We start from the raw sequence: 23,553 nt of genomic DNA, 5'->3' as shown, positions 1-23,553 counted from the left end.
TCTGCACATTAGGCAGAATGCACAGAGGCACAAAAGAATAAAAGCAAGAAGCAGTAAGCTTTTCTGATCTGTCACAGATTTGTACTATGACAATCTTAGAAGTCAATAGTGGTGTAACAGAAGCTACCCCAGAGTCTTTCTCCAGAGCATCAACCCAACTTTCACAAAGCATGTATTGTTGCAGGCCAAAGACAAGGGACATTGAACTCTTTGAACCAAAGCCAGTACAAAGGAAAATGTAAGATCCTCAGGAGTTCTGTGCTGATGTTCGCAACCACTGGACGCTGCCAGGCCTTTAGAACGTTGGCTTCGCTCTGCTACAGAAACCGGAGTGGGCCTCAGTTTTAGGTAAAATTATGTGAAACTGAACGTACTTGACACCAATGATTTTAGTTCGGCCCAAATTATGTTTCTATCCTTTTTGGTTTAAGAGTCACAATAAGTCGTTTACACATTAATATACATTCATGTTTATTAAAGTCTGAATTTTGTATAAAATATGATTTGCAATTTTCTTGATTTGAATAATAGGAAAGAACATTTATAGCACTTGATTAAATCAACCAATATTCCAAATATGCAATCAAGCACTGGAAGGTAAATTAAGAGTAAGCCAGCTATTGGTGGGAACCACTAACGTACTAGGACCAGGAGTTCAGTTTGAAGCCTTTTTTGAAAACAAAATCAATTGCATTACATTTTCACCCCGAGCAAGCTTAGATGACGTGTTGGCATTGGTTTAATATTTGAAGCATACTCCTTTTTTGATCACTTTTGTTGTGGTTTGTGTGGTTAGATTACCATCCTGACAAGCAGTGTACCCACCACAAATCAATCTATGCACTCACAGGAGTGAAAGAGACAAATTTTGAGTCCTAGTCCAAGACTCCTCAGCAGCTAGTGTTTCTGCAGTATCAAATAGCAGGACCAGATATAAATAGGGAGCAGGTCTGAAGGGAGCAAAACTCTATTTGTTAGACCGCTGCTGACTTCAGGTACCAGACCTCCGGATTTCAAGATTAAGGCTGAAGATGAGGCAGCAGTGGTGCCCCCTGGTGTCAGGTAGCAACAGTGTGCAAAATGACCACTTAAAGAAGAAATTTCTGTGTTCAGAGGCCGGCGCTGCAGCATAGGGTACCCCTGGGACGTAGCACGGTTTGCATGAAGCAGGGCCAGACCCACAATGAGACTTGAATTTTGGACCCTGAGCAAACACTGTGGAGGAGACAGGTTGAACCCCAACATCCTTGGCTAAATTAAATTGCTTAAATTTAGTGAGATGGTTTATCTCCAAAGCCTCTAACAAGGTTTTCTCATTGGTTGTCACAATAATGGAGACAAGCAAAAGGAAAATGATACATGCTAATAGTTGCTTAGTGGCACAATAGTCTAGCATTGAATCTTAGAATTCATAAATATACTAATATTTTATTTCCCAGAGCAGGCATCCACCATTTCTTAATCTGCAGTCCCCTTATTCAAAATGGACTTATAGGATATCTTCCTCCCACACCGCACTTAAAACTGTTTTCACTTCTAAATGACTGCAGTGACTAAATGTATGTGCATTGCAATAGTATAACAAGCACTGCCAAGGCCAATATCTCTCGCCTGTTCCAATGGTTCGTACATCATCCCTGATGCAATGCAGCATAGCAAAAGAGTAAACAAATAAACAAAAAAGTTGGTATAACACGTCCACTCAACTCTTTCTCGTGCAGCCTTTTTTTTATTTACTGATCCAAGCTGGTATAGGTCAATAAAAATTACAAAAAATAGTGCTAAAGCATTTTTTTTTTGTTGAGGCACTGGTGAATGGAAGCAATACATGGGGGAACCAACACGAAGAGCAGGGGTGTGGAAGCACCAAGGAGGGCATGGGTAGTAACGAGGAGGGAAGCAATGCGGAGGGAAGGGAGAAAGCAACATTGGTGAGACAGAGGAACATGGAGTAAGGAGAGAAGCAAATAGTCTAGAGAGAAGAACACAGAGCTGTTGGGGAAAGCACACAGGTAAGAAAGCAACATGGAGGGGAGAAGCACATAGGAGAGGACAAAACAGAGCAGCAGAGTGGGTAAGAGGAGTACATTAGGGATACAGCTGGAAAACACACACAATCTTGTGGAGTGCTCAAACAAAAAGGAGAAATTAGTGTTTCAAAAGAAAGCAGTAGAAAGACACAAGTAATGTGGCCATGCTTCGGAGAAGGGACAAACACAAGAGGAAGTGAAGTCTACACAAGCCGACAAATAAAAAGCAAGCAAATGAGGAATGCAGCCAACCAGTGGTAAGCAATGGGAAAGGCGCTAGGCCCACTGTAAGCGGACAATGGGTCTTTTTGCTAACAGACAGCTTGTGCTGTCTGGGAGACAGGACCTTAATATTCCCTCTTAACATTCAGTTATTCAGTTATCAGAAGTAAAAACGGTAAACACAAATATTGAAATTCAAAGTGACCTAGGCAAGAATCAAAAGAAGAGAGAAGTAAATGATGTCAAAGTTAACAGAGACTACAACCTCATATGCTAAAATGGTCTATAAATTACTCACAGAACTTTTCCTCCAGGGTGTCTGTGTAAATTTGTCACAAAGCAAGCGATTCTCTCCTCGTGGTTGGTGGCCTTCTTTGTAGCAGTTACATTTACTTACCTAGAAAGTAAACATGATTTAAGACCACTAACAAATGTTGAACATACGTGCTTAGTCTAAAATAGGCGTTGACAATCTACAATTAACAACAATGTCAGAGACCGAGAACATGCACATGTAGACCACGTCTACTGGCATTGTAATTAACAGATATAAGGTACACAGATCATTTCCAGCAGTACTTAAATTGGTATTGAAACTGAAAGACTGGAAGTGATTTTATTTTCCACTTCTGCTACATTTTATATCCAGAAGGACTAAATATTCTCTATAGCTTTGTAATAAAATGAATAATTAATACTCATGGTGCTACAGAGAAGAAAAATGTTGTGGACGGTTGTCACTTACTGTTGGCTGGTTTTTCTCACCATCCTCTGTCATTGGCTTGAAACCAAACATTATTACTGTAGTTGCAAAAAAGTCTTTTTTTTTAGGGCCGCCCTACACAGCACATAAGTATTGTTTAAAATTCAGTGGGCTCACAAGCAGCCTGCATTATACCATTAGTTGTTTTCAATGTCACTCATCTGCAATCTTTCGATTGCTTGGCTCGTGAAGGCTGCTCTTCATTTCTTGTGTTAGCTACTCCCTGGAATATGGACCATATACATGTGTCCTTCATATTTGCTCTTCCCCGTCTTGTTGCAACACGCTATTTTATTTTATACAAGTGTTTCAGTATTACTCCTGGAAGTGCAATGTGCTTTCCTACTTTTAACACAGGTATACACCTTCTTATTTTTGTTGCTTTCATCTTATTTACAGTCTCTATTGACACTTTAGTTACTTACACACACACACACACACACACACCAGTACTACACCACTCCAACATAAGCCACTCTAATCCTAAAACTCTGCCCCACGCTACTCTAATGCACTCCATTCCACTCTACTCTATGCCACTCTACTCCCTATCACAATCACACTCAACTCCACCAATCCAATCTACTCTACACCACTCTTGCCACTCCACTGTATGTCACTCCCTAGCACTCTACTCCAACCCACTCTACTGCATGCCACACAATGCCACTCTATAACACTGGACTCCATGGCACATTACACCGCTCCATTTCACTCTACGCCACTCTTTGCCATTCTACTCTATACCACTTCATTCTATTGAATTCCATTTCACTCTAAGTCACTCTACTTGTAGAGTGCTTGTTGCTACAAAGGTACTACCATCCTAGCGCTCCACTTAGAAAGATCACCCTCGTAGTAATAAAAATAGTGCAATGGGAGGTTCAAGTAGGGAATGGAGTTGAAGAACAAGTTACTTACCTTCTGTAACAATCTTTCTGGTGGATACTCTATCTATATCCAGATTCCTCTTAGTGAATCCTACTCTAGTAGTCAGACTGGATCTGGACACATTTCAGCAGTACCTATGCATTCTAATAGGTGGCGTCATGTAGCTATGCGCCGATGTTCCACTCCAGAAGTGACTTATTGATTTGCATATATGCGCCACCCATGCACTGATTTCAGCTACTTTCTAGGCTGTCCACACTCTCAGATGCGGAGCCCATCTGCAAACTGTGTGCAAATCTCCATATTGGGACCTTTTCAGATGGAAAAGGAGACCAGTTCACAGAACGGGGAGGTAGGAGGTAAGTAACCAAAAGTAAATAACTTGCTCTTCTGATGGATACTTCTAAGCGCATAGTCTTCGCCTTGTGAATAGATATCAAGAGGAGTACCTGCCAAGGGGAAGGGTCTGTGAAAGGGCTCAGACCGAAAAGCCATACAGGACCGAACAGGCAAAATGCCCCTCTTGAAGGACATGACTTTTGAGGTACTAGTGCTTCATGAAGGTGTTTACCGAAGCGCACATGGCTGTCTGACAGATGTTCAGGACAGGCATTCGCGGGCTAGTGTGAATGCTCATCAGGAAATATAAAATGAATTCTCTTTGTTGTTTCAGGGGTTGGAAGAACTCAAGACTATGAAAGTCCAAATACACATTAATGAGGATGTCCGTCCCATTGCTCAAAGACAAATTGCTTTTTCTTGAGAACGGACATCACCTGATGGTGATTGTTGATGAATATTCCAGTTTTTCATTTATAGAAGATCTCTCATCTATCACTCAAGAACGAGTCATTGAGAGATTAGACGGCACATCTTTAAGTCTGATAATGGCCCACATTTCAACAGTAAAAAATTAAGAGACTTTCTCAGTCATGTTAATGTGAAGCATCAGTAGAGCACACCTCTTTGGCCCCAGGCCAATGGCCTTGTCAAACGCTTCATGAGTATGCTTCATGAGAAAGCTGTCCAGCGTGCTGTACTAGAAAAGTTAGACGATAAGATGGTTTGACCCCTTACTCTACCACAGGTGAAAGCCCTGCAACCGTGATGTTCGGGAGAGCAATAAAGACCAACTTACCTCAGTGGAACAACAGAAGATCATACACTGAGGAACACACACACATAAAAAACTTGGAGGAAAATGAAGGCCTATACAGACAAGCGTCGACATGCAAAAGACGTTACGTTCAATGGAGGAGATCAAGTTCTTGTTAGTCAGCATAGAAAACGAAAGTCTGATGCTCCTTTCGATGCTGAACCATTTCATGTAGTGACCAGTAAAGGACACATGGTGACTGCCTAACGTCCTCGGAAGCCCAATACGTGAGGTTCCTCGCATTTCTGACATGTGGCTCATCGCTCCTCAGGCACTGATCTTAATGTAGAGATTGGGTCTGAAAGGACAAGTGAAGCCCCCTTGACTGCTGCGGTTTGTACATCATCAATGCCGGTTATGGACACGTCTACTTCCTGTTCCCAGTTTCTGAAGATACAGTCGGGACGTGTGATCAAAGCACCACAAAGCCTCATTGAAGCGCTATGGTTATATATATATTTGTAGGAAAAATGTCTAATTTTGTTATTTACCAGATGGGGAGATGTAGTGTTATGTGAGTTTGTAATAAAGGGAACCCTTGTAACTCTTGATGAACTCTGTAGAACTGTGACATATGCATTAGTGCGGTTCTAAGCAGAAGAATAAAGAAGTCTTATACCAAGCTGTGTGTGGTGTAGTCATTGTTCAGTACCCGGACCGGGGAGGACACTAAAAGGGTGAGTGAACCCTGACCCCAAGGGGCATGTGCAGGGTTCCCATATGGAACTCCCCTTGATTGGCTGGACACAGCATGGACAACGCGTTGTAGCAGCCATTGCAGGACTCGAGGCCATGGTCCCCATTGAAATGCATTGTAATGAATGGCAGTTTATGAGGGTCACATAAAGAAGCACATAAAGGGTGCTAAAATATTTTGGTCACGATATGGATCATTTGTTGGTGGTACCATACTAGTTATATGAATTTTGGTGTATTCTAAGGTGGTTGTTCTAAGAGTAAAATGCTGATCTCTGCTGGGATTTGATAGACCATGTTTCAAAGAAAACTGTTTTATAACACTATTTTCTCATAGAGGTTATTGAAGGTCCTCCAGAAGGTAACATGAAAGCAAATATTCTATCAATTCAAACTATCTTCTTCAGCCATGTGAGAATAAAGTATGATATTTTGAGTAAAACATACTTCTAAAACTAGCAACAGCCTGGCAGTTTTCCCAGTGTTCTACTGCAGCTTCCCACAGATTGCACTAATGAACAACTAGAGCGCTAACCTTCTGTAATTATAACAAAAGTGTGGCACACCTGGAGCCATTTTGAATGGATTCAAAACTTAAAGCATTTCCTTGAGAAATCAACAAAAAGAGGGGGGTCATTTTGTCATAGAAATAATGGTTTGTGCTCTGGAAAGCTAAAATGAGGATACATTTTCAATGAGTTCTCAAATGTATTTCTTATTCATGTTACTAAAAAATTCTGACATGCACACTGAAACATGTAATATTACCACCTGCAGCAGTTTGTCAGTTAACTCCCCAGTTTGCTATTACAACTTCTCACAGCGCTCTCACAAACATCATGAGTGCTGATATTTGTATATATGACAATAGTGTAGCACGCCCAAAGCCAACTTGATGGATTGAAAGCAGTAAAACAAACCATGTCTTCTTTAAATGAACAAAATGAGTAATCCTTCTTTCCCAGCAATTATATTTTGTGCCGTAGAAAGCTAAAATAAGGACAAGAAGGTGACAGGGGCAGTGGCTGCACAATTGACCACAAAGGGCGAGAAGGGGAATGCACACAGACAACTGAAAGAGAGGGGGACAGGACAGCAAGCTAACTGGCAGGGCAGGGGCAGTAGAAACAGAACACAAAGGGCAGGAGTGAAAGGGCAGGGGCACGCACACAGACAACAAAAGAGTGGGGCAGGGGAAGTAAGCTTAACAGGGAGGGTAGGTGGCATGCCCAGTGGCAGCACAATGAACTGCAGAGGGCGGGAGCGAGCAGGCAGTGTCACCCACATGGATAACAAAGGGAAGTGGGGCAGCGGCACCAACTTGACCAGGTAGGGCAGGTGGCAGTACATTGAACCTGGGACGGCAGGCGGAAGGGGCAGGGCATACAGACGGACAAAAGAGGGCAGGGGTGAGAAGGGTAGGGGCAGCAATCTGACTGGGCAGGCAATGGAAGCACAACTGACAGTAGAGGGCAGGAGCCTCGCTCATGAGCCATGTCATGGATTCAGATGCAGTGCAGTTCCCACGAACAATCATCTTTATGCTCAGTTGAAGTTCAAATGAAAACATAAAATGATGAAGTGTTACCCCATGACACCCATCTATCTTGAAAGAGACAGGGTATCAAAATGAACATTTCAGTCCTTTGAAATCCCCAGTTTTGAAACTGTATATTTGCCACCTGGTCCAGACGCACCCTGAATTCTCTGGCCAGGCTTCGACCCCACAACAGACAGCGACAGTCAAGAAAGCCAGGCTGCATACATTTAGTGTGATCCAGAATATCTCTGGCGCGCCTTCAGACTCCATGAAGCTACAAGGGCCTCCAGTTGTATATCTGGTGATGGGTATTTACCGGACGCCTTCTGATGACCTTTAACGGGCCTGTACCGACTTCAGTACAGACTTCCACACCAGCCCAGTCGCACAAATGCTCATTCTCGTGCTGGACCCCAAACCTTCTGCCAGCACAAGCTTGTCTGATAGTGCGCTACAAGATCACGAAAAAGCAACCAGTTATTGTGCAACTTGACTATAATCTAATGCCTCTGCTGTGATGCAGCTTTCAGCAGATACTCACCTCTTTTTTTGGATCAGACTCGGACCGTGTACTAGTCTACTACTGATAGGGTGCCACAGAAAACTGACAATGATGAGTAGAGTGGTGATGGCTTACCCCACCCCCTCTCTATACCGATGATGCACTATACTTAAATTTATAAAACAGCAGTTGGGCTGGATACCTCTTGTGAGGTGGTGATTCACCATGGAAGAAAGTGCTTAGTGTGCAGTGGTGTTCTGGAGGGCAGTTGAGGTGCTAGATCTACAGTTGCCATCTACTGAGACAAAAACAAACTTCTGACAAATACTTCAACGAGGTCAGACATTGTAGGAGCCCTTGCTACCATTTAATGATGCCAACACGAATGCCCAGGTGGGCAGTAAGCTAATCCTTATTCTTGCCCATCTGTGAGTCAACCACTAGTTCATTGACATAGGCCTGTGCCTGGTGATCTGGACAACCTGCATCAAGGAACTTTGTCGTGAAGGCCTCTACTAGTAAGGTCATTCCCAATTCTTTCTTGAATATTCCGCCAGTTAGGAAATACAAAAGTATTGACAGTTTTGGCAAGAAAATTTTCTTGTCCGCAAACCTGTCTCCCAAGCCCTAACTGTGGTTGGTCTGCTAGGCAGGTACACACATGCTTTATGAGACATGACCAGCAAGATCTTGCCGGCAGTCCCGGAGAGCCTTAGAGCTTCTCTGGCTTAGACAATATATATGTGATGGACATGATGAGGCATAGTACATCCTCCATCTAGGCCTGGATACTACTGATTGGTGCTAAGAGCCCAATCAAGACATTGTCATGCTTCGAAGGCATGTTTGGATTAAGCTAACTGGATTTTTGGGCGATGTGCAGCTGTCCTTCAATGGGTCCAGATTAATTGGGCGAATAAAATAGAGAGAGATTTAAAGACAACCAAGCTACTGCATACTCTTTGGGATTACTGATTGCAGAGAAACAGTTTCCTGATTAATTTAGGAAATCAAGAGGCTAGTCGGGGGGGCTGGCCTGTAGGCAATGTCAGACTTCCCAACCTGTGGTTCCGGCATCGGCAGACACTGCACTGGGCAGGAGGGTCAACAGTCTCCTTTCTCCCCCCCCCCCCCCCCCAAATGCAGCAGCTACCTACCCTCTTCAGTTTGTCCTCATATGCCCATGGGAGGTCAGTGGGATGCAGGATTCAATATTTTCTTCTCAGCTGGAGATTCATTATGTCAGACAAATGGGCCATACAAAGGGGATATGCCCTACCCTTCATTTCCTCCCCACCCCATTATGCCCCCTTTTCTGAACAGATTTCAGATCTGCATTTGACAATCCTGATGCACAAGGTATATTTTTATTGTGCCCTCCCCCTAACACCCTCCCAGGATATTGTGGTATGGATTGGTGGTCCTGTCCATTTTTAACCCAGCACATCATTATTTTGCCACCTGATCTTAAACTGCCATGCCGGGTCATCCCTGACCCGGAACACAAGCAACCCAGGATCAGTTTCACACTAGAACCAAGCTATACCTGGCTGATTAGTCCCAAGTAGGATGAAAACAGAACTGGGTTGCTTGTATTCTGGTTCAAGGAGGGCTAGATTGCTTCCATTAGAGCAGAGTTAAGACCGATTTGCATATGGCTGGATCCAAACTGAAGGTGGCATGGTGTATAAAATAACAATGGATTTGGATGCGGCTCAAGTGATTAACCTCAGCAGAGATTAATTCAAGCATTCCATCCATCAATTATTTTTTACTTTAGTGTGTCACCGTAAGTGAGACAGGTATGCCCAGACATGGGCCCAGTACATACTCTTCCCCCCCCCCCCCCCCCAGAATTTTATATAGCGCAAACTTGACCAGAAGGTATAAGAGCGCTTTACATGAGCACCAGTTGTGTTACACAAGGACACATTCATTTTTGTTAGGCATGGGGAGATTAAGTGATTTGCCCAGAATCACAGGATGTTGAGCGTCATTGCCGAGACTCGAACCCGGTTCCCCATATTAAAGATCGCCCGCCCGAGCTGTTGGGCCACATCCTCTGTTTCACTGGAACCAAGCTATACCTGGCTGATGAGCCCTAAACAGGGTGAAACCAGTGCTGGATTGCTTGTGCTCTGGGTTCTTCGAGGATCTGGTCTGGTAGTTTGGGCTGGACTGTTCCCATTGGAGCAGGGTCAAGACTGATTTGTATATGGCTGGGTCTAAGCTTAGGTGGCATGGTAGGCAAAATAATGACGGATTGGGATGCTGTGATTACCAGTGACGGAGATTAATTCAAGCATTCTTGTATACTTTAATAGATTCTACTTCAAAATGTGGGGCACAGTGAGTCTCAGATAAAAACACAAACATTAGTTCATCATTTTCATTACCTGCACCTAAGCCAGTGTTCACAGCTTGCCTGTCATTTGCAGGCCCTGAGAGGTAAGTGGTTATTTTTTACATCAGCCATAGGGTAGGCAATGTTTTTTCTTTTTAGTAGTGTTACATGCATGCACATTTTTAACTACAGACATATCATAAGGATAATGTTACTTACCCATGTTACAGCTCTGCATGCCAAGAACAGATGCTTACTGGGTAAGTAACATTATCCGTTCAAGGCATGTGAGCTGTAGATCACATGCTTTGCATAGACTATACAGCAGTATTCTCCCAAAGCGGTTGCTAACCTGTAGCTGTTGCAGTTGTCTGAAAGAGTGTTCTAAGTACTGCTTGGCCTACATTAGCTTGTTGTCTCACTAAAACATCTAAATAATAGTGCTTGGTGAATGTGTGCGGTGTAGACCATGTTGCAGCTTTACAGATGTCAGCTATGGGGATGTTTCCTAAGAAAGCCATGTAGCTCCTAGTTTGCTGGTGGAATGCGCCCTAGGGGGTATTGGTAAAGTCCTCTTGCTTCTGCATAGCATGTTTGAATACATTTAACTATCCACTGAGCAATACCCAATTTAGAAATAGGGCTGCCTTTGTGTGCAGAGCAAAAGCCACAAAGAGTTGTTTAGTTTCACAAAATGGTTTTGTTCTTTCTATGTAATACAGTAATGCTCGTTTGACATCTAATGAGTGTAGAGCTCATTCTGCCACTGTATCTGGTTGAGGAAAGAACACAGGTAACTCAACAGATTTATTGATGTGAAAGGCAGATACCACTTTGGGTAGGAATTTGGGGTTAGTGTGAAGGACCACTTTGTTTTGGTGGACTTGGCAAAATGGTTCCTCTATGGTTAGTGCACGAAGCTCACCCACTCTCATCAGTGATGTAATAGCAATGAGGAAAGCAACTTTCCAAGTGAGAAATTGCAGTTCACATTTGTGCAATGGCTCAAAGGGTGGACCCATTAGTCTGTTAGGACAATGTTAAGATTCCGCACTGGAGCAGGTGGAATAACTCCTTTGAGTCCTTCCATAAAAGCCTTGATAACTGGTACTCTGAAAAGGGACAGATGCTGTCTATTTTGAAGGTATGCATCTATTGCAGCAAGATGTAAGTGTATGGATGTGTAAGCTAATCCTGACTGCTGTAAGTGTAGTAAATAACAAATGATATTTTAGATGGAAGCATCTAACGGATTGATATGGTTGTTATTACAATATAAAACAAACCGCTTCCCTTTAGCTGCGTAGCAAGCCCTTGTAGTAGGCCTTCTGGCCCCTTTAATGATATTCATACAGTCTGGTGGAAGGTTCAGATAGCCAAACTATGATTTCAGGTGCCAGAGCACAAGGTTGAGATCTTTGAGATGTGGATGTCTTTTTGATGGGGAACTACTGAGAGCTCCAACAGGGTAGTGAAACAAGGTTGACGGGCCTATGTGGGAGCTATTAGGATCAGTGTGAGGGATATTTGTCTGAGCTTCGGAACCACTAGTGGAATGAGTGGGAGAGGCGGAAAAGTGTAGACAAGTATCCCCAACCAGTTCATCCATAGTGTATTGCCATTGGACAATGGGTGTGGACACCTGGAGGCGAAGTTTGGGCATTTGGCATTTTGGTGTGTTGCGAACAGATCTATCTGTGGAAAACCCCACATTTGAAAGAATGGAAGGAGAAACTTAGGGTGAAGATCCCACTAGTGACTCTGTTGTCTCTGCCTGCTGAGAAGATCTGCAATCTGATGGTTTACTCCTGGGAGGTGTTCTGACAGGAGATACATTTTGTGATGTATGGCCCACCTCCAAATGGCTTGTGCAAAGCTCGACAGCTGGTGAGAGGGTGAGAGGGTGAGAGGGTGAGAGGGTGAGAGGGTGGTAGGGTGTCCCCCCCTCCCCCCCCTGCCCTGTTTCTATATGTAATACATGGCTGTCATGTTATCAGTGCGTATCAGGACAGTTTTGCCTGTAAGGTGATTTTGGAAGGCTTGGAGCGCTAGAAATACTGCTAGCAGCACTAGATGATTTATATGAAGTTGCTTTTGACTCCACAAACCTTGAATTGTGAGAGTCTGGAGATGAGCTCCCCAACCACTGAGCGATGCGTCTGCTGATAGTACTGTCTGTGGAACTGGTTCCATGAAGGGCCGCCCTTTGGATAGGTGTTGTGGATTCCACCACTGCAGAAGGCAATGGGTGCGGCAGTCTACCAACACTAGATCTGACAATTGACCTTGTGACTGATTCCACTGACGTGCTAAGCATTCCTAAGGGGACGCTTTTGAAGTCTTGCATAGGGAACTATTATGATGCAGGATGCCATCATTCCCAGTAGTTGCATATATACTCAAGGTGGTACTGACTGGTTGGGCTCAAACTGAAATTAGAGCCTGAATATTGCAGATTCTGGCTGCATTGGGGCAGGCTAGAGCTTTTTGAGTATTGAGAGTGGCTCCTAAGTATGTTTCTGTGTTGGAGGGTTGGAGATGGGACTTCAACACATTTACTGTGAACCAGAGATCGTGCAGTAAATATACTGTAATTTGAGTGTACTGGAGACGCTGTGGGTAAGATTTGATGAACCAATCGTCAAAGTATGGGATGAAATTAATATGTTGTTTCTGCATGTGAGCAGCGACTACTGCCAGGCATTTGGTGAATACTCTGGGAGCAGTGGTGACTCCGAATGGAAGCACTTTGAACTGGTAGTATTCTCCCGCTACCACAAACCTGAGATATTTGCGATGAGTGGGATGTATTGGAATATGAAAGCATGCGTCCTTTAAGTCTAGAGTAGACAGAGTCACCTTGCTGTAGGAGTGGGAGAACTTGTTGAAGTGTCGTCATGTGATCTGAGTGAATATATTAATTTAACTCTCTAAGGGCCAGTATAGGTCTGAGAGAGCCATCTTTTTTGGGTATTAGAAAGTATAGGGAGTACACACCGGATACTTGATATTGTAAAGGTATGGGCTCTATAGCTCCCTTTTGCAGAAGAGAGTGAACCTCCAGCTTGAGGAAGTGTAGATTCTCTGATGACATTTTGTGTGAACTTGGGAGAATGTTTGGCGGATTGTTGGCAAGCTCCAGGCAATAACCAGATTGGATAATTCCTAGGACCCATCTGTCTGAAGTTATTGTATGCCAGACGGTGAGGAATTGAAAGAGACTTCCCCCGATAGGTGTGGAATGATCGGGGGGAAGAGGAGGCAAGTCACTGTTTGTTGATGGGGAGGTGCAGGATGTTGAACCTTTACCTCTTCCCTTGCCAATATTGCCTCTAAATCCACCTCGAAAGTAACCTCTCGAAGAGGGTGACTGACTGTTGCCTCTATATGATGTTGAGGTGTTGTCTGTAGATATGCTTTTGGAGCCCCCACCTGTAGAAGGAGCGACACAAATCAACCCAACTGGATGGGGACTGTATGGCTTCCATAGATTTTGCAATGTCTGTGTCCTTAGTCATCTTCTCTAAAGAAGTGTCTACCAAAGGACCAAAGAGATGGTCTTTATCAAAAGCTATATTTAAGATAGGAGCCTGGACTTTGGGTTTAAACCCTGAAATTCTAAGCCAGGCGTGCCTTCTTAGCAAGACTCTTGTGTTGATTGCACAAGCGGCAGTGTCAGCCGCATCTAAAGCACATCAAATAGAAGTGTTTAAAATTTGTTTTTCTTCCTGAATTAGGTCATGTGCCTTAGCCTTATGTTCATCAGGAAGAAATTGGAGCAATTGTTCCAATTCAACATAGTGCACTCTGTCGTATCTAGCTACGAGAGCCTGGGTATTGGTTGCCTGTGCAGCTACTTTTTTTCCGGAGGCATCTATTAGTTTAGATTCCTTGTCTGGAGGATATGCATCCCCCGAGGTTAGTGAGTTTGCCCGTTTATGGGCATTAGAAACCACTAGGGAATCTAATGGTAATTGACCCTTGATATAAACTGGATCTGTTGGTGCAAATTTATACTTCTTATCTACCCTTGGTGTAAGAATTCTTGCGGGAACGGGCTCTTTAAAAATGTTGTCCGCATGATTTAGCATGAAGCTGAACTCCATGATATTCAGCCACCCTATTTATTAACTCTATGTACCCTACATTATCATCAGGTGGAGAGGGTTTTGTAGGGTATAAGTCTGGATCGTTATTTGTGTTTGGATCTGTATTATAATCGTCCCATGGATCAGGACTCTTATCGTCTATCCCATCCCCATCATCCTGGTTGTCAGATGATTGTGGTGGTGGTGAATTTGTGGGTGTTATCCTCAAATTTGGGTCAAGTGGGGAAGGAGGGGATAGAGGAGGAGGAGAGGGATTATTACCCAAAAACTTTCTCTTAAGAGGAATATGGTAAGTGTCCTCCATTTCTGGTCTACGTTTTAATGGCAATTTTGCGTGAATATGTCCAGTTTTGGGATTGAGGACCAGTTCCTTTTGTTTCAGGTCCGGGTTTGAAGGCGGGACGTCGACACAATGCTCCTTTGATGGAGTAGGAGCTGTTTATTCTTTCGGTGCCAATATTTTTTGAGCCAATGTTTTCGGCGTCGAAGTGTTTGGATCCGAAGATTTTTTCAGTACCTAAGGGATTGTTACCAAAACGTGCTTCAGTGGCAGTGCCGATTGTTTCAGCTCGGTGCCCAAATGCGGCCGACTTGATCCCGAGCCGTAAGGCTTTAATATTTGTTTCGATGCCGGGCCCAAAGGAGGGGCGTTCGAAACATGGTATCGGTGCAAACCTTGGCCCAAAGGCATAGGAGGGACCAGTGCCTTTTTCTTGGGCAGAGGTAGAGTCTGGGGCAGGGGAGGATCGGTACTCACGGTACGCTGACCCTGTGGGATGTCTTCGTCCATGTCAGAGTTGACTTCTGACCCAGAAATGTGTTCTTCTTCCTCGGCTGCCTGAACGTCGAAGCACGCACCCCGGCGACGATGCCAATCGACACCGCCGTATCAGAAACAGGAGCCAGTTGTTGCAGGACATAGCAGCATTGAAACTTAAGCCCAGTTTCACCACCCACTTGGGCTGTATTTTTACACTGATGGACAGAGTCTTGGCTCTCATTGAAGAAAAAGAGTGCACTACATCGACCATCAGGCCTCGCGGAGGCCACGCCCACAGGGGCGGTGGTTTGAGAATATAAGTGGTGCCTTGAAACCGCCGTGATTTTGCTCCGTGTCCAGTGTCTTTGAAGAAGAGTTAAATAACACGAAGCGCGTCAGACTTGCTGGACTTGATTTATGGAACGAAGCCAAGGTTCCTTGATGTTCCCTGCAATAAAGATTGTGGCCATCACCTACCTGCTTGTGGGCTCTCTTCATAACAGGCGACTGTGGTGGATATATATACTTCCACAAAAGCACAATTCAGTCTACAAACGGACGCAGTAACGGAATGATTTTCTGCAATCACTTTATTGTGCGGACCCCCCCGCACCGACAGATGCGTTTCGGCTTAGAAGCCTTTTTCGATGTCCGTGTTAACAAACAACTTTCTTGTTAAAATACAAGCCCATTTGGTGTCACGTGATGAACATAAAAATAGAAAACGGTTTAGTGGCCTAATTCATGGCGGCCATCTTTTAATTATTGGTTTTGCGTGAATTAGTGGCCTAATTCACGCGTTTCGGCGTAGAAGCCTTTTTCGATGTCTGTGTTTACAAACAACTTTCTTGTTAATATACAAGCCCATTTGGTGTCAAGTGATGAACATAAAAATAGAAAATGGTTTAGTGGCCTAATTCATGGCGACCATCTTTTAATTATTGGTTTTACACATATTACTACAACTATTTATGTTTTTTTGCACGTTAAAGGATGGCCGTCATGAATTAGGCCACTAAACCGTTTTCTATTTTTATGTTCATCACGTGACACCAAATGGGCTTGTATATTAACAAGAAAGTGGTTTGTTAACATGGACATCGAAAAAGGCTTCTAAGCCGAAACGCATCTGTTGGTGTGGGGGGTCCGCACAATAAAGTGATTGCAGAAAATCATTCCGTTAGTGCGTCCGTTTGTAGCCTGAATTGTGCTTTTGTGGAGGAATATATAGCGGCTCACCACCGAGAGGACGGCACCCGGGACGAGTGGTGCGGCGGCGGTGACCTCCATGTTGACAGAAATATGGCTGCCAGCCCCGTTGCTTCAGTGGTCAAGAGTGTGCGTGCAACAGCATAGCCTCACTTACATTACAGAAGGCGGAGACGCAACCTTCTCGGCACTGGACTACTCCCGATTACCCACAGTCAAAACAGCTGGAGGAGAAGACTGCGGAGTTCTTGTGGGGAAAAGCGGTGAGTGAAGGCAAGCGCCGTGCATGCTATTGGCAAGGATATGAGGCCAAGCAACCGGCCCGAGGATTGAACAATAAAAATTCACTTTTTGGCGGGCCCCCTGAGTTAAATGTGCTGTTTAGAAACCATGTCAACAATTAACGAACGCGAAGAGGCAGCAGCGGCTATTTTTTAAATCTAATGCGGGTGGAGGAAGGGTGGCAACACAGACAACTAGTGCCAGCAGTGACCCGCAAAGCAATCTCAAAATACTATATCAAACATTGGAGAAGACCCAAGAGAAAGAAATATGAAAGCGGTGGGAGGCTACATCCTTACAGAAATATCTAGACGTTGAACAAATTCCACGAGAACTGCGCATCTTCACAGTCCCATCGTACGAGAACGCGGATCCCGGGTAATTGAAAGACTGGGCTGAGCATACGACCAACTCTGCAAAAGGGATGGTGAGGATCTTGATTAAATACGCCTGGAGCAATCGAGAAAAATTGTTGATCGAAATTAAAAATCTTGAAGAAATAATTGGAAAAGGCAAGGATAAGAGACAAAGTGAGGAACTCCAGCAGAATATGATGAAACGCCTCAAAGAATAATCAGCAGTAATGATATGATGAAACGCCTCAAAGAATAATCAGCAGTAATCAGAAAGCGGAAACAAACCAAGTTCCAAAGGGACGAACAAGATTACCTAATGGACAGAATACTTACTTTTGCACGCAAGTATGACGTTCCCAGGAAAAAGATGGTCCAACAAGGAGGGGCGACATAAATAACCAGGGATACATCTGAATCTGAAGTAGAATCTTCAGAAGGTGAACAGTTCACAAGAACGGATGAACGGCCGGACGTGAGTGAGCCAGGGTATTTTCTGGAATACAAACTTATGCGAGAGGCAAGACAAAGACCAGCACCGAGAACCCACCCTCAGGAACAACACCAATCAAGATACGCAAAACAAGGAGGGGACAGAAAAGAAGGGGGAGAAACATTCACCCCGAGAAACACTCGCAGTCGGGGGAAGAGAGGGAAGTGGTAACCCACCAAGATACTATGACAATTATCAACTTGTCTAAGAGAACATTAACACCAGCAGAAAACAATGTGTTACAGCTTGGTCTAACCTTCTTCCCCACAATGGAACCGGATTATACACAGATCAGGATTGATCTTTTCAAATACATTCGCAAACTAAAATTACAAAAAATTAATTTGCTTCACCCAAGTAGAACATCAGCAAACTTGGAAGATACAAGAACAGATCTGGATTTACTTACTGGACATCACTTCGAAACACTAAGAGTTCTACAATCCTTGGAGAATACCAATGAGAGTGGGGACCCTATTACCCAAGGAAACCTAGAGAGTTACTTGAGAGAGATGGGGATTACTCAATCTGGAGGAAGATGTTGAATAAAATTGAAGTCATGAACAATACACAAAACCCCACATGACGCAATAGCCGTCTTCAACGATGCCATCATCTCTGATTTGAAAAAACTTATGGAAAAATAGAAACATCACAAAGAACAATACAATCTCACCAGAAAAGAATGGGAACTGTTACAAGCATTAAAGAAAGATGACACTTTAATCTTTAAACCCTCAGATAAAGGAGGAAATATTGTTGTCCTAGATAAGGAACACTATTACACGGAAGCAAAGAGACAATTGAAAGATGGAGAATGCTATATCCCCATACAAAAATCAGAATATCAGGATTGCATCCAAACCTTCCATCAGTTTATCTTACAATGGGAAAATGAGGGAATGATAACACATGATGAGTACCTCTTCCTACACTGTGAGAACCCTGTTCTTCCTACATTTTACCATCTCCCCAAAGTGCACAAAGACCTAACCAACCCTCCTGGGAGACCAATCGTGGCATCCATTCAAAGCCTCTTAGAGAACACCTCAACATATATTGACTTATTTTTAGCACCAATGGTTAGGGATTTGGCATCTTATGTACAAGATTCACATGACTTTTTAAAACTAATTGAGGGGATTGTGATGGAAGAGGATATGATGTTAATCACGCTAGATATTACCAGCCTTTATACCTGTATTCACCACACCCAGGGCCTACATGCGATTAGTTGGTTCTTAGAGAAATGGCCACTGAAATTTCAGCAACAGAATCACATGCGCCATGAAATGACAAAGTTCTGCCTAGAGAACAGTATTTTTATATTCTCTGGGCAATTGTACAAACAACAACGGGGGACTGCGATGGGCATGTGCTTTGCCCCCAACTATGCAAATCTTTTCGTTGACTGGTGGGCGAAGCACGTGGCCTGACAGGGAGGAATGAAAAATGGGTTGATAGCATTATACTTTGGGTGAAATACATCGACGACTTGTTTGTCATTTGGCGAGGCAACTGCTCCTGGGCTGAGGAGTATGTCAAATCGCAAAATGACAATGAGCTGAACCTATTCTTCACAGCCACCATAAGTAGGGAGGCAGTATGCTACTTGGACACGGAGGTGTATGTAGAGAAGAAGAGACTCCGGACCAGACTGTACAGAAAACCAACCTCAGGAAACTCTATTCTCTATGCAGGGAGACATCACCCCAAGATTCTGATCTCCAACATCCCATATGGGAAATTTTTGCGTATGAACTGCAACTGTACAAAAGAAGCTGAATACCAACAAGCTAAGACAGGGGCAATTGAACGCTTCAAAGCGAGAGGTATTTCTGATAGTAACCTCCGCGCTGCGGAAGCAAAGGTTAACATAGTGCCTAGGGCACAACTGCTAGTGGCTAAAAACAAAAAGAGCACTATCCAATAAGGGGAGAAAGAGCCGGTAAGGAGGATTACTCAATTTAACAACAAATCGGCTCAGATTATTCAAATTTTAAGAGAAATTGGATGATCCTGCAAACGGACCAGGTCCTACGCAGAGAACTTCCATTCAGACCCACGATCTCCTATAGGAGAAGAAAATCCTTGGGCGACCACTTAGTGCACAGCTACTGTCAGTCCATGCCCCTGAGAAAAGATTTGATTACTGGATTCCACCCCTGCATGAGGTGCAAAGCATGCAAAAACAGCAAAAAAGTCACCAGTTACAGGATTGATGAGAAAGACCCCTAACAAAACTTGGAAAATCAACATGCTGCTTAACTGCAATTCGGAATATACAGTTTATTGCTTAGTATGTCCTTGTAATAAGCGGTATATTGGCAGCACGATCCATCCTGCTAAGAAGCGTATCTTGGAACATATGCGGGCAATCAGCAACAAGGATAACAATTATCCAATTGCCCGCCACTTTGAAGAGGTCCATCACAGCAATAGAGACTTATTGAGTGTCTTTTGCCATTGACCAAGTACGCAAGAATGAGAGAGGAGGAGACAGGATTAAAAAAACTCTGTATTTTGGAGTCTAGATATATCATAAAACTCCAAACAATAGTTCCCCAGGGTTTGAACGGTGACAAAAAGATGTGGGTTCACTTAGACTAACGATCTAACAACCTGGGTTGGGGTCTGTCACTGTATTTACCATAGGTCCTCAGATAATACCTCACATCCGCATCACATGTAATTCTATACTAGCTGCCCCCAGTTTTATTCCTTGATCTGAGAACAACAGTTTGAAGTATTAACTTCAGGCATTAACCATAGCAAACTAAGATATAGCATGAAGCTACTCCTTTAGAACATTAGCAATACATGCTGACATATTGAATAGGATGTAGCTTCACAGGACAGGACAGATGTCTATAACACTTTGGGAAACAGACAAGGAGCGAACTGGGGTAAATCGCTTTAACAAACTGAAATGAGACATGGGCAAAGAAAGGCCCATTCAGGGCACAATTTTGAAGGAAAAATTGCATACTTAAAAGTCTATTTTTCGGTGCATTTATTAATGATGAATTATGTGAAAGTATGCATATAGGTATCGAACATTTATTAATTTGTCCGATTGACAAATATAGTCCTAATTTGTAAATACTTGTTTTACTTAAATTACTAGTTTTGCACATATTACTGCAACTATTTATGTTTTTTTGAACGTTAAAAGATGGCCACCATGAATTAGGACACTAAAAAGTTTTCTATTTTAATGTTATTCACGTGACACCAAATGGGCTTGTATACTAACAAGAAAGTTGTTTGTAAACACTGACATCGAAAAAGGCTTCTACGCTGAAACGCCTATGTTGTTGTGGGGGGTCCGTACAATAAAGTGATTGCAGAGAATCTATCTGTGAGTGCGTCCGTTTGTAGCCTGAATTGTGCTTTTGTGGAGGAATATATAGTGGGTCACCACCCGGGACGAGTGGTGCGGCGGCCTCAGCTCACACACACTCACTCACACTCACACTCACACACACACACACACAACTTAAACATTTTATTACATTTCAATAAGTTTAATTTCGACAATATATCATAAAAGCATTTTAAAATTCAATTAAAGTATAAATAGTTAAGATACACAAAATCTGAAATAGTACAAGCATTGGAATCTAAGCATCGCAGCATACAAGGATAATTACGTGCAACATATATCATCAACATCTATTTACCATCACTGAGACAATTTAAAATGCATAAAAAAGTATTGTATTCATGAATAGTGGCGCAGATACGCGAGGATATGACCAACTGTACACTGTATGGGGTGGATTATATCACAAGGGGATTCTCATGATGAGCACGTGCTAATATCCTGGATCTTAATGCCCACATCCAACCAAGGAAGTTGGAAACAGAGCATGCATACAGTGGGTGAGGATCTGTTGCTAAATTCCAAATGGAGCAGAACTACTTATCATTCTCAAGGACTTGCATATAGATTCAAGTTATTTCTTACGTGGACCTACGTAAGCTGGGCATACAAACAAGACATGGGAAATAGTTTTCTCCAAATCAGGGCAGATGGGATACTTGTTGCCCAATTCAGAGAACCATTTTTGTGTAGGATTTTAGTGGAAGGGATCCTACCCTGACTTGGAAGTATTGAATTGCGCCTGGACCGCGCCCAGCACCGGACCCCCTGGCCCCGTGAGTGCCACGACACCCGACGCCAACACCCTCCACGCACTCAACACCGGACGACCGACCACACACCTGCTTCCTGGCCGCCCCGAAGCACAACAAAGGACCCTTCTCCTGCCAGAGCTGCAGCTTCACTAGCCTCCGAGCCGCCAAACTATCCACTGTGACAGGACGCAACCACCTCCGATGCATACTACTGAACATACTACTGAACACCTGCTCCGCACGCTATCGAACTCTGGGACCTGCTCGACACATCCTCCCCGGACATCACCTTCCTGACAGAGACCTGGATGAACGCCTCCTCGGCACCCGATATCGCCATAGCCATCCCGGATGACTACAAGATCACCCACAGGGACCGCACCAACGGAGTAGGAGGTGGAATCACCATCATCCACAAGAACACCCTCAGGGTCTCGACCAGCACCGACGACACCCTCAGCACCGCCAAACACCTGCACTTCCAGATCAACACCGATCCCAACACCACCCTCAGAGGAACTCTCATCTACAGACACCCGGACCCCGTCCTAAGTTCAGCGACTCCATCACCAACCTCGTCAGCACGCACGCACTTGCCTCCACGGACTACATCCTCCTCGGTGACCTAAACTTCCACCTCGAGAACAACAACACCAACTCCACCACCCTGTTTGACAACCTCGGACTCAGACAGCTCGTCACATCGCCCACCCACTCCGCCGGCCACGTGCTTGATCCCATCTTCTCTGCAAGCCCCCACGTCACCTTCAGCCACACCACCGAACTCCACTGGACCGACCACCGCTGCATCCACTTCACCTTTCGGAAACCCACCACGCACCACCGCACTCAACAGATCCCCCACCGCAGCTGGAGCAAAATCACAGAAGACCAGCTAAACGCCACCCTCACCCAAAGCCCACCGGCCGACCCCACCGACACAGACACTGCCTCCCGAAACCTCAGACGTTAGATCGACAACTGCGCCAACACTCTTGCCCCGATGAAGAAACCCCCCAACAGACACACTAACAAGAAAGCCAGCTGGTTCACCGCAGACCTCCAGGCCTCCAAGCAAAACTGCCATACACTAGAGAAGAAATCGCACCGCGAACAGACACCAGACAGCCACGCAGCCCACAAGAACGCCATCCGCAGACACCATCACCTCATCAGAGCAGCCAAAAGGCCTCCTTCAAGGACCGACTCAACAACAACGCACACAACAGCAAGGAGCTCCTCAACATCGTGAAAGAACTCTCCAACCCCAGCTCCAACTCCAACGACATCTCACCATCACAAGACCTGTGCGACTCCCTCGCCACCTTCTTCCATCGCAAGATCACAGACATCCACAACAGTTTCGACAACCTGACCGCCCCAATAACACTGACACCTCAGACCCCGCGGCCACCACCCACATCCATCCCCTGCTCACCTGGACCAACAAACTACGACGACACCATCAAAATCATGAACACCATCCACTCCGGCTCTCCGTCAGACCCATGCCCGCACCACTTCTTCAACAAAGCTAGCACCACCATCGCACCCCATCTCCGCAAAGCCATCAACATCTCTTTCGAGACCGTGACCTTCCCAGAGAGTTGGAAGCATGCCGAGATCAATGCCTTACTAAAGAAACCCAAGGCGGATCCGAGGGACCTCAAGAACTTGCGGCCCATCTCCCTTTCCCGGCAAAGGTCATTGAGAAGGCTGTCAACAGACAGCTGACCCGCTACCTCGAGGAAAACAACATCCTGGACCCGTCCCAGTTCGGGTTCCGCCGCAATCACAGCACCGAGACTGCCCTCATCGCCACCACCGACATCAGGGCCCCGCTGGACAACCGCGAAACACAGGCCCTCATCCTCCTGGACCTATCAGCCGCCTTCGACATTGTCTGCCACCGCACCCTACGCACACGCCTCCACAAACCAGGGATCCGAGACAAGGTTCTGAAATGGACCACCTCCTTCCTTTCCTTTCCCTTCCTTTTCGGCAGAACCCAGAGTGTCCGCCTCCCCCCTTTCCATTCTGAAACCTCCAAGATCATCTGCGGC

General features: G+C 44.6%; 1 protein-coding gene across 13 annotated transcripts in view; it reads right to left on the bottom strand.

The window, feature by feature from the left end:
• CCSER2 (coiled-coil serine rich protein 2) overlaps window positions 1–23,553 on the bottom strand; it is a 574,371-nt gene that overhangs the window by 127,533 nt on the left and 423,285 nt on the right. For all 13 annotated transcript variants that reach the window (XM_085607239.1, XM_085607272.1, XM_085607183.1 and 10 more), the window contains one exon: window positions 2,551–2,649. In XM_085607239.1, coding sequence (XP_085463365.1) covers window positions 2,551–2,649 — 99 coding nt within the window. The remainder of the gene's footprint in view (window positions 1–2,550; window positions 2,650–23,553) is intronic.

This window comes from Triturus cristatus, chromosome 1_2 (assembly GCF_964204655.1).
Source record: "Triturus cristatus chromosome 1_2, aTriCri1.1, whole genome shotgun sequence".
Taxonomy (NCBI): Eukaryota; Metazoa; Chordata; class Amphibia; order Caudata; family Salamandridae; genus Triturus; species Triturus cristatus.
Note: the sequence above shows the minus strand (reverse complement) of the source record. Positions and strands in the feature narration are given on the sequence as shown.